The 14,207-nt window shown below is 30.8% G+C and overlaps 1 protein-coding gene across 5 annotated transcripts; it reads right to left on the reverse strand.

Moving 5' to 3' along the window:
* Positions 1-5,101: 5,101 nt before the first annotated feature.
* LOC110643559 (putative disease resistance protein RGA3) lies at positions 5,102-8,864 on the reverse strand. Of its 5 annotated transcripts, XM_058154319.1 has the most exons (6): positions 6,602-8,864; positions 6,423-6,493; positions 6,155-6,233; positions 5,978-6,042; positions 5,747-5,894; positions 5,102-5,366 (listed from the first exon to the last, which is right to left on the reverse strand). In XM_058154319.1, the coding sequence occupies exon 1, from the start codon at positions 8,745-8,747 to the stop codon at positions 6,627-6,629; it is 2,121 nt and encodes a 706-aa protein (XP_058010302.1). In that variant the 5' UTR covers positions 8,748-8,864; the 3' UTR covers positions 5,102-5,366; positions 5,747-5,894; positions 5,978-6,042; positions 6,155-6,233; positions 6,423-6,493; positions 6,602-6,626. The 5 variants fall into 5 exon arrangements, with proteins under 5 accessions (XP_058010302.1, XP_058010299.1, XP_058010301.1 ...); XM_058154316.1 differs by having other exon boundaries at positions 5,102-5,894; XM_058154318.1 differs by having other exon boundaries at positions 5,102-5,894; positions 5,978-6,045.
* Between the last annotated feature and the right edge of the window lie 5,343 nt (positions 8,865-14,207).

A 14,207-nucleotide genomic window follows, 5' to 3' on the forward strand; every position in this document is an offset into this window, starting at 1 on the left:
ATATAATGGCTCTGATACCAATTGAAGGAACGGAAGCGTGAAAAACACAAGTTTATACCATTGAATTCAAAATTTTTCACCTAGGGTCACATGCATCATGCAAGATTTATTTTTATCTATTTGATTTCAATGATAAACAACATATTAAAACTCTTTTAATATGCTTTCGGATCTGTATTTGCCATTTAAGATTTTAAAATTAATCAGATTAATTTTAGAACCCTAGATTAAATCAAGAATGATTACACTAACCTCTTGATGTACTGCAGCGTGTCTGCACCTTTGAGATTCGTCTTCAGGACACCAGATGTTGTCCCTCTAGCTTGTCCACACCAAGAACACCTATGGCAGTCCTTGAACAGCTTCTAAAGCTTTTTCTATTAATTAGAAATTCAAGTTCTGCCTTTTAAGAGATTAGAGATGTAAACAGGACACTAGAAACAATTTCTAGCGTTCTTAATTCAAGAGATTGATGGCTAATCTCTTTGAATTGATGAGAGATGAAGAAAAATAGATGAAAACCCTCAAAGTGGCGTGACAAAGGAGAGGAGTGGCTGCTGGTTATTTTTTTTTCATAACCACACTTAAATAGCTAGGTTAACACATTAAACCCTTGCCACATGTCACCCTTTGATTAGCTCTAGGTTTAAGTGACCCAATCACATTGTGCCAAGTGTCAAACCTATATTTAATCTTGATTTTAATCATCTTACATGATTAAAAACATTTGGCAAGCTTATGTGTAATCCCATGTGTCACCATCTCATGGTGCCACGTGTCACACTGTGAAATGACCAAAATGCCCATATGTCTTAATTTTGAGTTCTTAACCCAAAATAATTATTTTCTTATTCTAATTAATTTATATCAAATATAAATTAATTAATTAATCTTTATTAATTAATTTCTCATTAATTAAATTCATATTTAAACACTTTAAATATAAATTTAACTTATATTATACATCCAATAATCTAGATTTGGTTTCAAGTCATGCTAGGGACTTTGCAATCTAATTGCAAACCAAACCTATTTAATTAATCAATTAAACTCTTTAATTAATTAATTAAATCATATTTAAATAGGTGATAACTTGTGTATGTGTGTGACTTACTAGGCTCATCACTAATTGGCAATGAGACATGATATCAACTCTTAATATCATCAGAACTCTTTCTTACCATAAATGATTTCTCTAAATCATTTTACGCACCTCATAGACCATGGTTAACACCTAGCATAGCATGCCATGGCCACCCAATTAGTAATAAGGTTTACCTTAAATGAACCTAAAATCATATGTTACCATGCACTAGAATCTCTCTGTTACAAAATCCCAACTCAAGCTGGAGTCATGGTTTATGTCAAACTCCATTTGCTATGAATATTATGTTCTCTTTTAATTCCAGTTATTGATTAAAAAGATTTTCTCATCAGAAACTCTTTTATGAATAAATCTATCTGTCCTGGCAAGGAACTTGAAAAATCAAGAACAATTAAATGAACATAGGATTTTATCTCTATTTACTTAGAGGAACAGATTCCATCTTGATCAACACCTACCTCCATATATAACTAGTAGGAGCCAACAGATGCCCATATACCCATACATAGTATAAGTATGAAAGCAGTATCAAACTCAAACTACCTATATACAAGATAACTGTGCTATCTCAGGTCTAAAGATCATATGCACTGATATGATTTATGACAAAACATTGACAAGAGTAAACTCCATGTGCTTGTCATAAGTGTCACTGGTTCGGCCTACTTATCATTTATAAGTGCCTATCATATTTGTTATATGGCATGAGACTCACCATTCCATCTTATTTATATCTCATATAAATAACTTGGAAACAAACATGGATACAATCTTTCTGGATAAGTCATGTCCTTATTATGAAGTATCCTCGATTGTGAACCTATTTATAATACTTCGTGCTAGAAATATTGTCACTCATATTCTTAACAACTTAAGAATAATATTTTTAACAAAATATCAATGGACCTTTTCTCTTACACATAAATATATTATGTAAACGGAAAAGTGGAAATGCCTTTTATTAATAAAAATATGTACAAGATACATACTAAATGATATGCTCTAGGGCATACTACTAACAATACCATGAGGAGAAAAAATAACATTTAGTCCTTTTTCACACAATTGACCAACAGAAATAAGATTGAGTGCCAAATTAGGGATATAATAGGTGTCAGGGAGATGAAGATTTTAGGTAGACACATGACTAGTATGTGTGATGTTCATTTTAGTACCATTTGCAGTAAGGATTGGTGGTAAGGAAGATACAGGTTTTGCAGAAGATAAGAATTTAAGATTAGTGGTCATATGATTACAACATGCAGAGTCAAAAAGCCAATAAGAATTACCCGGAGTGGCAGACATAGCAGCAGGAGAATTAGAAGAGACAACCTATTTGAATAGTGCCTCAAGATCACTCATGGTGATGGCAGTAAAACCCTCAGTAGCAGCAACAGCAGTGACAGAAGAAGATCCAGGCTTTGAGGCATTCTTGAATTTAGAATGCCCTCCTTTTGGTCTTGGAGGACGTGTAGGACAATGTTCAAGAATATGATCGTAACCATGATAATATATGCATTCTATAGTAGGACAATATGCAAAAGCATGACCAATTTGATTACAATTCTTACAGAGTTGATTGCCAGATTTCTGATGTGAGGATCGAGTAGTTGCAAGAGCAGTTTCAAATTGAGGAGTTTTATCCAAACTGAGACGAGCCTCTTCAAAAATAATCTTTTGAATAGCAGTATCCAATGATGAGAGTGGATTTCGATGTAGCAGGGATGCTCGAACGGCCTCATATTCTGATCGAAGAGCCATTAGAACTTGAATGAGATGAAGATGATCTTCACTGATTTTGGCCTGAGATATTTGATTCCAAATGGGTTGAACTTGGGCAAGAAAATCATTCACAGATTGAGCTACTTCTTATTTCAGATTATGAAGAGTAGCCCACAACTGATAATAGTGGGCAAGTCCAGTGGTCTGATATCGATTAGCAAAAAAATCCCAGATTTCTTTTGCCGAGTCATAATTAGCAAATTGGATGTGAATAGACGAGACAGAGGTATTGCGAAACCAGGTAATGATCTGATGATTTTTACTATCCCAATCCTCAAGACAGTCAGCAAATTTTGCATCAGTTTCATTATTCTCTCTTGTCGGCGTAGTGATATCTCTGGTAACAATACGCCAAAGCTTGAGACCTATCAAAAAACTTTTCATTCCTTGAACCCAAAGATTATAGTTGGAACCAGTCAAAATTATTGCAATAGGTTTTGAAATATCAAATTTCTCCATTGATAACAAGATGAGGAGAGAAAAAAAATGGTATAATAACAAGAATGAAAGAATGAACCAGAACATGTTGTAGAGAGAGAAGAGAGACCCCAGAAACTAGAAATAAAAGCTTTACGGCTATGATACCATGTTAGAAGAAAGAAAACAAGTAATGAAAGGAAAGGATTATGTATTTGTTTGTGTCTTATTTACGGAGATATTATATCTATTTATACATGAGACTATGAGCTAATTTAGACAAGAATAATAATTGTTATAATTATGTTACACAAATCTCCTATAATCATGCTAATTGCTATAATTATGCTAACACGGTGAAAGGGCCCTTAAATCGATTCGAATTTATAATTAAATCAAGTAAAGAAGTGATCCGATATGACCTGATCAACTTGACGGTTGTATCGATGAACCGGTATGACTAAGGTGACCCAACTGATTTAATTATTCAATATTTTTTTTTTATTTTAGTATAGAGAATTAAACTCAAAATCTCATAAAAATTTTTTAAAATCAAGACCAATTTAGCTAACTTGATAATTATGTATTTTTTTATTTTTAAATATTTATTTTTTAATATATACTTAATATTTTATAAATATTAAAAAGAAAATTATACATTTATATAAATTTTTATGCATTATATTACTTAATAGTTTTATATAAAATTTAAAAATGCTATTAAAATTTATTTAATATAACTTAATAAATGTTAAAGTTTTATTTAAATAACTAAAATTTAATTAATTAATTATATTTATTTATTTATATTAATAGTTGTTATATTTAATTAATTTTTAATTAAATTATATATATTTATTCAATTCGCTCTTTTTAACATAAGCAATTTCTTTTTGTGGATGGGGAGCGAAAGCTGATTATTGATGTCTTCGGAGTGTAAATTTACACCTCAAAGAGACTGCTTTCTAAACTCCAAAATGGCTTGCTGGAAATAAAGGAACTTGAACATTATTATTGCTTATATATTCTGACATTCAGTGAGGATTATAATGATCTGCTCAATGTCATATCCCATGCAGACAATTGTTCATGAAGAAGCTCCAGCCACTGCCTCACAAAGTCCGCATGGAATTTTTTAAGTAGTGCTATATTTGCTAATTATGGTTTTCATATATATATATATATATATATATATATATATATTGAGACCCACGTAACGCACGGACTTTTGACATAGTTTGAATTGAATCCTGCTGACCCTAATAATGGCCGAAGGAATCCTCTTCTTCATTGCAGAGGGAATCATTGGAAAAGTTGGTTCCCTCGCTCTCCAAGAGATTGTGCATTTTTGGGATTTAGAGATGAACTTGTCAAGCTTGACAACAGCGTCTACTATTCGGGGCTGTTCTTCTTGATACAAAAGAGCAACAAGAGCATAACCATCAAGTCAAAGATCGGCTTGGAAAGCTTCAAGAAGCTGTTTGTGATGCATATGACTTGCTGAATGATTTCTCCAATGAAGCTTTGATGTCATGGCTAGGAATACTTCGATGAAGGAGGTAGTCCTTTTCTTCTCAAAGCTCTTTATGGTCTTATAACAGAGAAACAATTCATTAGCAGGAGAATGAACCAAACTATTTCATTTGTAGGTAAGGAAGAAGCCACTGAAGGGGACAATGATAAAAATGCTTTTTTTTTCAGTAGGGGAATTTGGGGAGTAGGACTTGAACCTTGTTCTGCAAATGAGCCGCTGGACCTAACTAGGCTAGGTGCGATCTTGGAGTTTGTATATACATATATATAAATCAAATAATTTTATTTATAATAAAATCCAGGAAAAACTTAGCATAAATTTGCTAACTAAAACTCAGGTCAACAGACCTTCCCAATACACCCAAAACTAAGCAAAAATATGCTAAGTGAAAAAACCTGGAGAAACAAAATACAACAAAACAATTAAAAAAAAAAACAGGAATTTAGCAACAAACATCTGACTGTAGAGAAAACTAGAAGACAACCCCTGTAACTTGAAGCCTTAGAAGTTCTATTACAAAGTTGTCACCTGAAATTTCAGTCAAATGATTAAATAACAGAAACAATGAAAACAACTAAATCCAAGCTTGAAAATCAACAGTTCGATGGACAATTTACTTTGCAAAACCATCAGCAATTGAATTAACTTCTCTAAGAGCATGAGAGAATATGACTTCTCTAAATAAAGAAACTAAATTTGCAATCTCATTAAAACAAGCACAAAATTCCCAGGGACACTCCATTCCATTGAATATGAAAGTCATGAAACAACATTCATAGAATCGGATTCCACTTTGATACTGAAGTCTTTGGCCCACAGCAATGAAAAAGAGAGAGAAAGATCCTTAAGCACAGCTAACAGTTCTGCTTTGTCAGAGTCCATGACAGCAACAGGATAAGAAAACTTACAAAGAAATAGACCATAACAGTTCCTAAGCACACCTCCAATGCCAGTAATATTGCACTCCAATGCTATAAACAATGTTTCTGTAATTCCAATTGTTGGAATTTGAGGATTATTCCAATGGTTGTAGTAACATCCTTCCAACTTTGCACCCTGCATTTATATTATAGAAGCAAACTTGTTGACCCTTAAAGATTAAGTGAAGATGGAACAACGTAGGAAGTAGATTTGCTGACCAGATGGGTAGAAATATATCTTGTAGAAGCAGCTGATGATCCTTTCATCTGAATTTACGTCAGCACTGCTATTAAGCAAATGCCAATGTGTCAAATAAAAAAAAATTCAACTTTAGAGAGCTAAAAATTAAATTAAAATATTTTAATTTTGTGCCTACAAGACTTAACATTTCATACCATAGTAATAATGGAAAAAGGAACTATAATGAAATCTATCACCCTTATTAGAAAGGTTCAACTTCGAAATTGCTTATTCCTGTTCACAATTAAAAAGAAAATAAAATAAAACATAATTGTACTCCAAATACACATTGCAAATTGCCCTCATCGACTACTACAAGTAATGTGAGATATTGTAAATACAGAATCAGAAGAAAAGTACTTTAAACGATAAAAGCAAAGATAAAAGTGAAGATAGAACAGAGTAGAGAGTTGATCAACTTACAAGAAGGAGAGAAGTATATTTTGAAGTGGCTGAATAATCCTGTTGAATAATCCTTTCTTTTTATTTTAGCTCTGCCGTTATAATTATAAACACGGTAAGAATCTCTACGTTGAATCATATATTGGATTGATTATATAATTTTACTAAAATAATTGGGCTAAAGGGAAGAAAGTACTAACCTGTGGAATCAGATGATCCTACTTCTCATGATAGTAAATAACGGCCCCCTTTTTGAATATAACGATAATCAATCCTGATATTTGGAATGTGAGAGATGTTGGGCCAATCTGCAGCCATATGGTTACTACATCTTACAGACAATTGAGGGCAACCAGCAATACTCATTTCTTGTAAAGTAGTGATTTGACGCATTCCTTTTGGTAGGGATGCCAAATTGGGGCAATCATTGATCTCTAGATTTTCAATTGATGTGATATTGCCTATCCAGTCAAGTAAAGCCGTGGAATTAGAACAATTTTCAATGTAGAGACACCGCAATTTGGTAACTCCATGAAGAGACAACAGATCCTCCTCATCACTAAGCTCCTTGCAGAAGCGGATTGTTAGATTCTCAAGAGAGGTGAGGTTCTGCATCCACTCTTTTGGTAGAGATGCTAGATCCTCAACATCCCGTAAAATCAAGGACTGTAATTTGGATAGTGGAGTAGTAACTGATGAAGGAAAAGAAGACATTGATGGTAATGTGGAAGCTGTTGCTGTGACGTTCAATGTCTGATGCAATGGTCTTTTGTTGGCATTAGAAAGCCATAGCTTCTTGTCTAGAGATGGAAATGTTGGCATCAAACTCAGTTTAGGGCAATTAAAGATGGTTAATTCAGAAAGACAAGGAAATTGAGGCACTAGCTCAGCGTCCCTCCACGTTCTCCACCATCCCTTCAGATTAGGGCAGTTCCTAAGTATAAGAATCTTTAGGGATGGGAAGAATGTTGTTGTTGATGCTGCAGATGAAAAAGACTTCTTATCCGATATATACTCTAGAGAATGGAAGGATCGAAGACTGAGATATTCCAGAGAAGGGAGATGTTCCAACCTTGGCAGATGCTCACATTTTGGACACCATTCTATATCAATTTTGACGATATTTGCAATAGAAGAAAGCCAATTTGAAATCTTCACACCTTCATAGTACCCAACCGACAATTCTTTCAAGTTAGGGTGAGGTTGTAGGTTATCCAACAACAACTCAATATCTTCACTATCTCTGTTCTCAACCAAAATCAAAGAGCGAAAGTGGCTGTCTCTCATGCCCTGCCAATCAAAATTCAAGGAACGAAGGTGTTTCTTTTCCTTGAGATTTACTTTGTTAGACTCCAATGCAATGCTTTTCACATGTCTTAGTCCTTTAATGGAGATATCACCTCTAAGCTGGTTTAGGCTATTCAATTCATTCAATGTGGAACATCTCCTTCTTTGATTTGTTCCCACAATGAAAGTTGGTAACCTTTGCAAGCTAGTTAATCTCCCCAACCCCACTGGCATGCATTCAAGACTATGACATTGATCAATTAGGAGGTGTCTAAGACAAATCAATTTTCTTATGTTTGTCAACAATTCTCTAAGTTCCTGACAATTTCTGAGTATTACAGTGTGCAAATTATACAAACTGCTAACACAGTTTGGAAGTGATTTGATATCTTGATTTCCTGATATTTCAAGATACCTCAAGTGCTTCAACTTTCCAATTGAATTTGTCAATTTATTGATATTTGACTCGCATAAACTCAATGCACGTAAACTTCTACAATGTGAAATAACATTATCAAAAGATATGTCTAACCCACGAGGAAGTTTTGAGAAAAACAGTGTCCTTAAACCCTTATATTTAAGTTGCCTCAAGCATTCGTCAGAAGGCAGTCCCTCAAAATACAAATGTTGGACTCCATCAGGAATATAGTTAGCATTATCATTTGCCATAAAGCAACTATCCCCTGCTATTGACCGTGCAAGATCATGGATGAGATCATGCATTTTATAACAATACTTATCCCTCTGAAAAAATGACCTAAATAATAATTCATTGAAGTATCTATCTCCAATCTTTTCTAAACTTTCATTTCCACCTTGAGTACTCCAAGATTGAATATAACCTTGAGCAATCCATAACTGAATTAACCTCTCCTTATCAAACTCATAATCTTTGGGGAACATTGCACAAAATGCAAAACATTGCCTTGAATAATTTGACAAGTGATCATAACTTAATTTCAACACTGGACCAATATCACTTTTACTCTCAAGCAACTTCCATACATCATTTTCTAGGACAGACAACCATTCACTTTCACTAATTTTTGATCGCATCATGCTTCCCAAAGTCTTTACTGCTAACGGAACACCTTTACACTTTTTTACAATTTCTTGTCCAGCTATGAGTTTTGAGTTTGATACTTCGTGCCCCTCTTTAAATGCTAACTTCTTAAACAAAATCCAAGATTGCTCCTGTTAGATGCGCTAGAGTATGTGGGGAATCAACACCCATAATTGATGCAACTTCTATGCTACGAGTAGTTACCAGAATCTTACTTCCTCTGGCACCAGCTAACAAATATTTTCTCAAATTATTCCAATTCTCTATATTTTCATTCCACACATCATCTAACACTAGTAAGTATCTCTTCCCTTCTATCTTTTTTCGTAGCTCACTTTGCAACTGGTCCAAACCTAAGTCATTCACATCAGGTTTACCTACACATTTAAGAATATTTTTAATTATCATTTTCACATCAAACTCTTCTGAAACACATACCCACATCATTGGATCAAAATGCTTTACTACATTGTTATCACTGAACACCAATTGAGCGAGGGCAGTCTTTCCTAAGCCTCCAAACCCAACTATTGCGACTACAGAAACATCCTCTCCATTGTCAAGACACAGCAATGATTCCACGATTTTTTCTTTATCTCCATCTCTTCCTATAATTTCTGATTCCTGTACAAAGGAGTCCGTCTCCCTCCAACTATTCTTAATTCGCATATCTACCCCAACTTCCTTCCTAACCAAGCCATAGATTGACACATCTTTGGCTACTTCATCTAACCTCTCTCTAATGTCCTTAATTCTATGACCAACCTTAACGCGGTATGCAATTTGATTTGAGGAAGAAAAGAAATCGCATACCTTTCTTGCTAATTTAGCCCCACCATTAACCTTCTTGCGCAGTTCTTCTGTCTCTATGTCATCAAACAAGTCATCTGCATCATAGACAACCTCTTTAAGCCTCCTTATCCAACTTTTCACCGTACGGTCTTGTTGCTTCTCCTCAGCATCTTGGAGCACAGCATTGACAGTAGAGAGAGCATCTTTAAGCTTCTTTTGATCAGTTTTGACACCACGCACCAAATTAATTTCTTCAAAAGCAACTGAGGACAACTTTTCTAATAAGTGTTCTGCAATGCTGTATGGGATTTGTTCAGCCATGTTTGGAAGGACGAAAACCAAAAAAATGGGCAAGATGAGTTTACAAGGGAATGAAAATAAAGACAGGTAAGGGTGGAAATTAAAGGTTTTGCTAGGAAAATGAATAGCTTTGTGAGGGATAATGGGAGTTACAATTCATAATTGATGTGTATATATAAGGTTGGAAGAGAGAATTACTTTCACTAGAGGGAGAAGCTAAGTATTTTTAACTTTTCATTAAGAACTAAAGGAAGAAGTAACGAATATAATAAAGAATGAGTGTCATTTTGTCACAAGGTAGATTCTTTAATTGAGACAGTTTTTCTTCCATAATTTCAAGGATCATCGTGTCAATCAGTTAAGGATCATTGCATTTTTAATCATATGAAACATTCTTAATATTAAGGTTTAATACATTTTCTCAAATACCATTGTATAGAAAATGGTTCAGAATGCAAGTGATACAAAATCTCGTGATGTGCAGTTTATTTTCTCTTTTGGTAAAATGAAAACGCATAGAAGAAGCAATGTATTTTCTTTCCCTTTCTTTCTTTCTTTCTTTCTTTTCTTTTCTTCTCTTTATTGATGGGGGTTGGGCACATGGTTTAAGTGGGGTGAACGGTAAGAATACTAAGGGAGCTTTATTCCAATCTATATCCATTAAGTTTTGCCATTGATATTATGAATTAGATTAATCACCATGAACTAGGAAAACAACATAGGCTTCATTTGAAAAAAAGAATTCAATTGAATTCTCATATGATCATGCTTGATTTTTATTTTTTTTTTAAATATATATTTTTCTTAAAATTTAAAAGAATCAATTTTTTCATTCCAAATATGAGAATTAATTTAAAAATTCAATTAAATTGAATTCCTATAAAATTTTAGTTTGAAACCCACATATAAAAATTCAAGAAAAAAAATTAGGAAAAAAAAAATTATTCTAGCATTAACATTTATAAACCTGTAGCAAGTCAGACGATATGAAACCCTAAAACTTCATCCTTTAGAGTTTGTAAGCTCTAAATAAATAATTTTATGTTCTCTAGATTAATAAGATTAATGAAAATAATCAACTGGTCTAATATCATCTCTTTTTAAAAGAGAAATTCCTTAATATTAAGTTGGTAGCAAGACCATAGCAGTGGAAGTTTTGTATAGCAGCATAATCCTCCTAGCATTCCATTTATAGAATCAGAATAAATGTTGTTAATTACCTAATTAAGCCAAAAACAACATAAATATCAATTTGGCCATCTAATGATACCTAATTATATTAGTCCATTTAATGATGATGATTAATTTCTCATCTAATGATGATTAAAGATACTTCATTTGTCTCTGTTGTTGCGCTCCAAAAATTGATGCTTCAGAGTTGATGTTTTTGGAAGTAAGCTCTGTGAGTTCAGTCAATTGAGATAGGCATATGTCCTTGAATTTTTTTTTATTTATTTATTTTGTGATTTTTTTTTATATATGAAATTTTAATTATTTGAATAATTTAAAACTCTTTTTTATTACTTAAAAATATAATTGTTTTAAAAATATTACTAAAAATGAACTAAATTGAAGCAAAATTTAGAAATTGTGTCTTACAATTAATTTTGAATTTAATTGGTAAGATCCATATAGAATTCACCATAATCAATGGTTTGAATTAAATCGCTGTGCACATAACAAATGAATAAGAAAATTTCCCATCTAAGAGAGGAAGATATTTTATTATGTATTATTTGATTTTAAGTAATCTCCTTATTTGTGTTTATTCTAAATTTTTCTTCCCTCTTTCTTCTCCTCTTTTTATTTTATTTATTATTATTAATTTTTTTAATAGGAGAACTCGAACCTTGGTCTGTTACATGATTTATATGCCTTTAGCTACTAAATCAGAGCTACTTTGCTTATTATTTCTCTTATTTCTTTTTACTTTTCCTTATTTTTCCTTTTTTCTTGCTAACTAAGGGCATGTTTGGTTTAACTGTTGAATACAACTGATAGCTGTTAGCTGATAGCTGTTACTGTTAAATGATAGCTGATAATTGATAGCTGATGATAGCTGTTTTATGTTAAGTGTTTGGTAAAATTATATTTAGCTGTTGCTGTTGATATGTGAAATGACTAATAAGGGTATATATCATATAATTTATTTAATTTTTAAATAAATATAAAATTATAAATTTATTATATTATATTTATTTATTTTATTATTAAATTAAATATATAATTATTAAATTAATATATTATACCATTTAAATAAATATATAATTATTAATCTATTATATTATATCATTTATTTTATTATTGAAATAAGAAAATAATTATTTTTTAAGATAATTAAATAATTTTAAAAATATAGATAAAAAGGTATATATCATATAATTTATTTAATTTTTAAATAAATATAAAATTATAAATTTATTATATTATATTTATTTATTTTATTATTAAATTAAACATATAATTATTAAATTAATATATTATACCATTTAAATAAATATATAATTATTAATCTATTATATTATATCATTTATTTTATTATTGAAATAAGAAAATAATTATTTTTTAAGATAATTAAATAATTTTAAAAATATAGATAAAATAATAAAATAATATTATTGTTAATAGAAAAATTTATAATTAATTTTAAGTTTTTAGATATAAATAAATATTTTATATTTTATATTATTAATAAAAAATATTTTAACAAAGTTAAAATATGTTAATTAAAATGTTAAAATTATAAATAAAAAATAAAAACATTAATAATATTAATTTTCAAGTTAAATGAAAAAGGATAATATGGTCAAAATAAAAAATAAAACCAAATCAGCTATCAGCTAATGAGAAACAGCTCTAAAAATAGAGCTGATATAAACTGCAGCTGATGAGTATCATATCAGTTGCCCATCAGCTATCAGCTCTATTTTTTTAAGCTTGCCAAACACTATAATTTGTCTGTTTGAGTGTCCATCAGCTATCAGCTGCACCCAACAGGTAAACCAAACACCTCCTAAACACCCTTGTTAAGCCACTAGAACTTGGGTTTGACGATATGATACATATGCAAATTGGTAGTTAAAACTATGTTTTTCCTTTTATTTCCTCATCTTGAACATTCAATGATTTTATAGCTTGTTGGCTTTGGATTGAAGTGCTCATTGCAAGTCTAACAAATCAGTCTCTTCACTTGTTTTTTCTATTTTTTTTAATTTATATTTACAATTTCATGAATACATTTACAATCTGTTTGTTATTATTGTTTAAACTACCATGAAGAGAATCACAATATTTTTAAATATGTTAATTAAGGGCTACTTGATAACAGTTTTTAGGTAGTGTTTAGTGTTTAACTAAATAATACCACTAATTTTATATTTAATCACTAATTTAACCATTATAATCATCGAATATTTCTGCTTTAAGGTCCTATATTGCAATATTAGTTATTCTAGTAATTATTAACTATTTTAGTAGTTATTGCTATTTTATTAGCATTTAACTATTAGGTATGGGCTGGTAATAATTAGCTATTTATATAGTGATTTAAAATTAGTAGAGATGATAACAAATAGGGTAAAATTATCTTATGTAAATCCAATTAATATTATCAAAACTCGAAACTATCTCAAACCTGATCATTATTACTTGAAAAATATCCAAACCTGTTTAATTTTATATATTTTAATTAAAAATCTATATATAATTTATTTTTATTAATAACATATATTTTAAAAATTTAACAATTTCATAAAATATTTTAATTTTATTCTATATAAAATAAAATATATAAAAATTTATAAATATTATTATAAAAATATATATTTTATATTTAATTAAATATTTATACAAACAGATTCGGGTAATGAATACCCAATATGTAAAACACAATCTGACCCGAACCCATCATGGATATTAAATTTTAAACCCAAACTCATACTAAACCTAATTATATACTATCCAAACTTATACTATTAGGGTTCAATCGGATCGATTATCGGCAAAAATTCAACCCGTTGCTATTCCTAACTGTTGAATTAACTGTTAAATGTAAAAATAGTGGTGTTATATTATTGCTCCTTCGACCTCTAAAAGTTATGAGGAGTAACTTTTTATGAATCACTCCATCAATTTCTAAGAGTTAGTATAACTTATAAATACTATGTCACCGAACAATATAAATTAAAGAAGTAGTATTTTGATTATAGTCAATACAATAAACACTACCTTAAAATTGTTGCCGAACCAAGTCGAAATCACTATATAAATAACTAATTACTAACAACTAATGACTAATAACTAATAAACAACCACTAAAACAGCTAACAGTTATCATAACAGCTAGTATTTCTGAACAAGTCTAA

The sequence above is a fragment of the Hevea brasiliensis genome, chromosome 10 (assembly GCF_030052815.1).
Source record: "Hevea brasiliensis isolate MT/VB/25A 57/8 chromosome 10, ASM3005281v1, whole genome shotgun sequence".
Taxonomy (NCBI): Eukaryota; Viridiplantae; Streptophyta; class Magnoliopsida; order Malpighiales; family Euphorbiaceae; genus Hevea; species Hevea brasiliensis.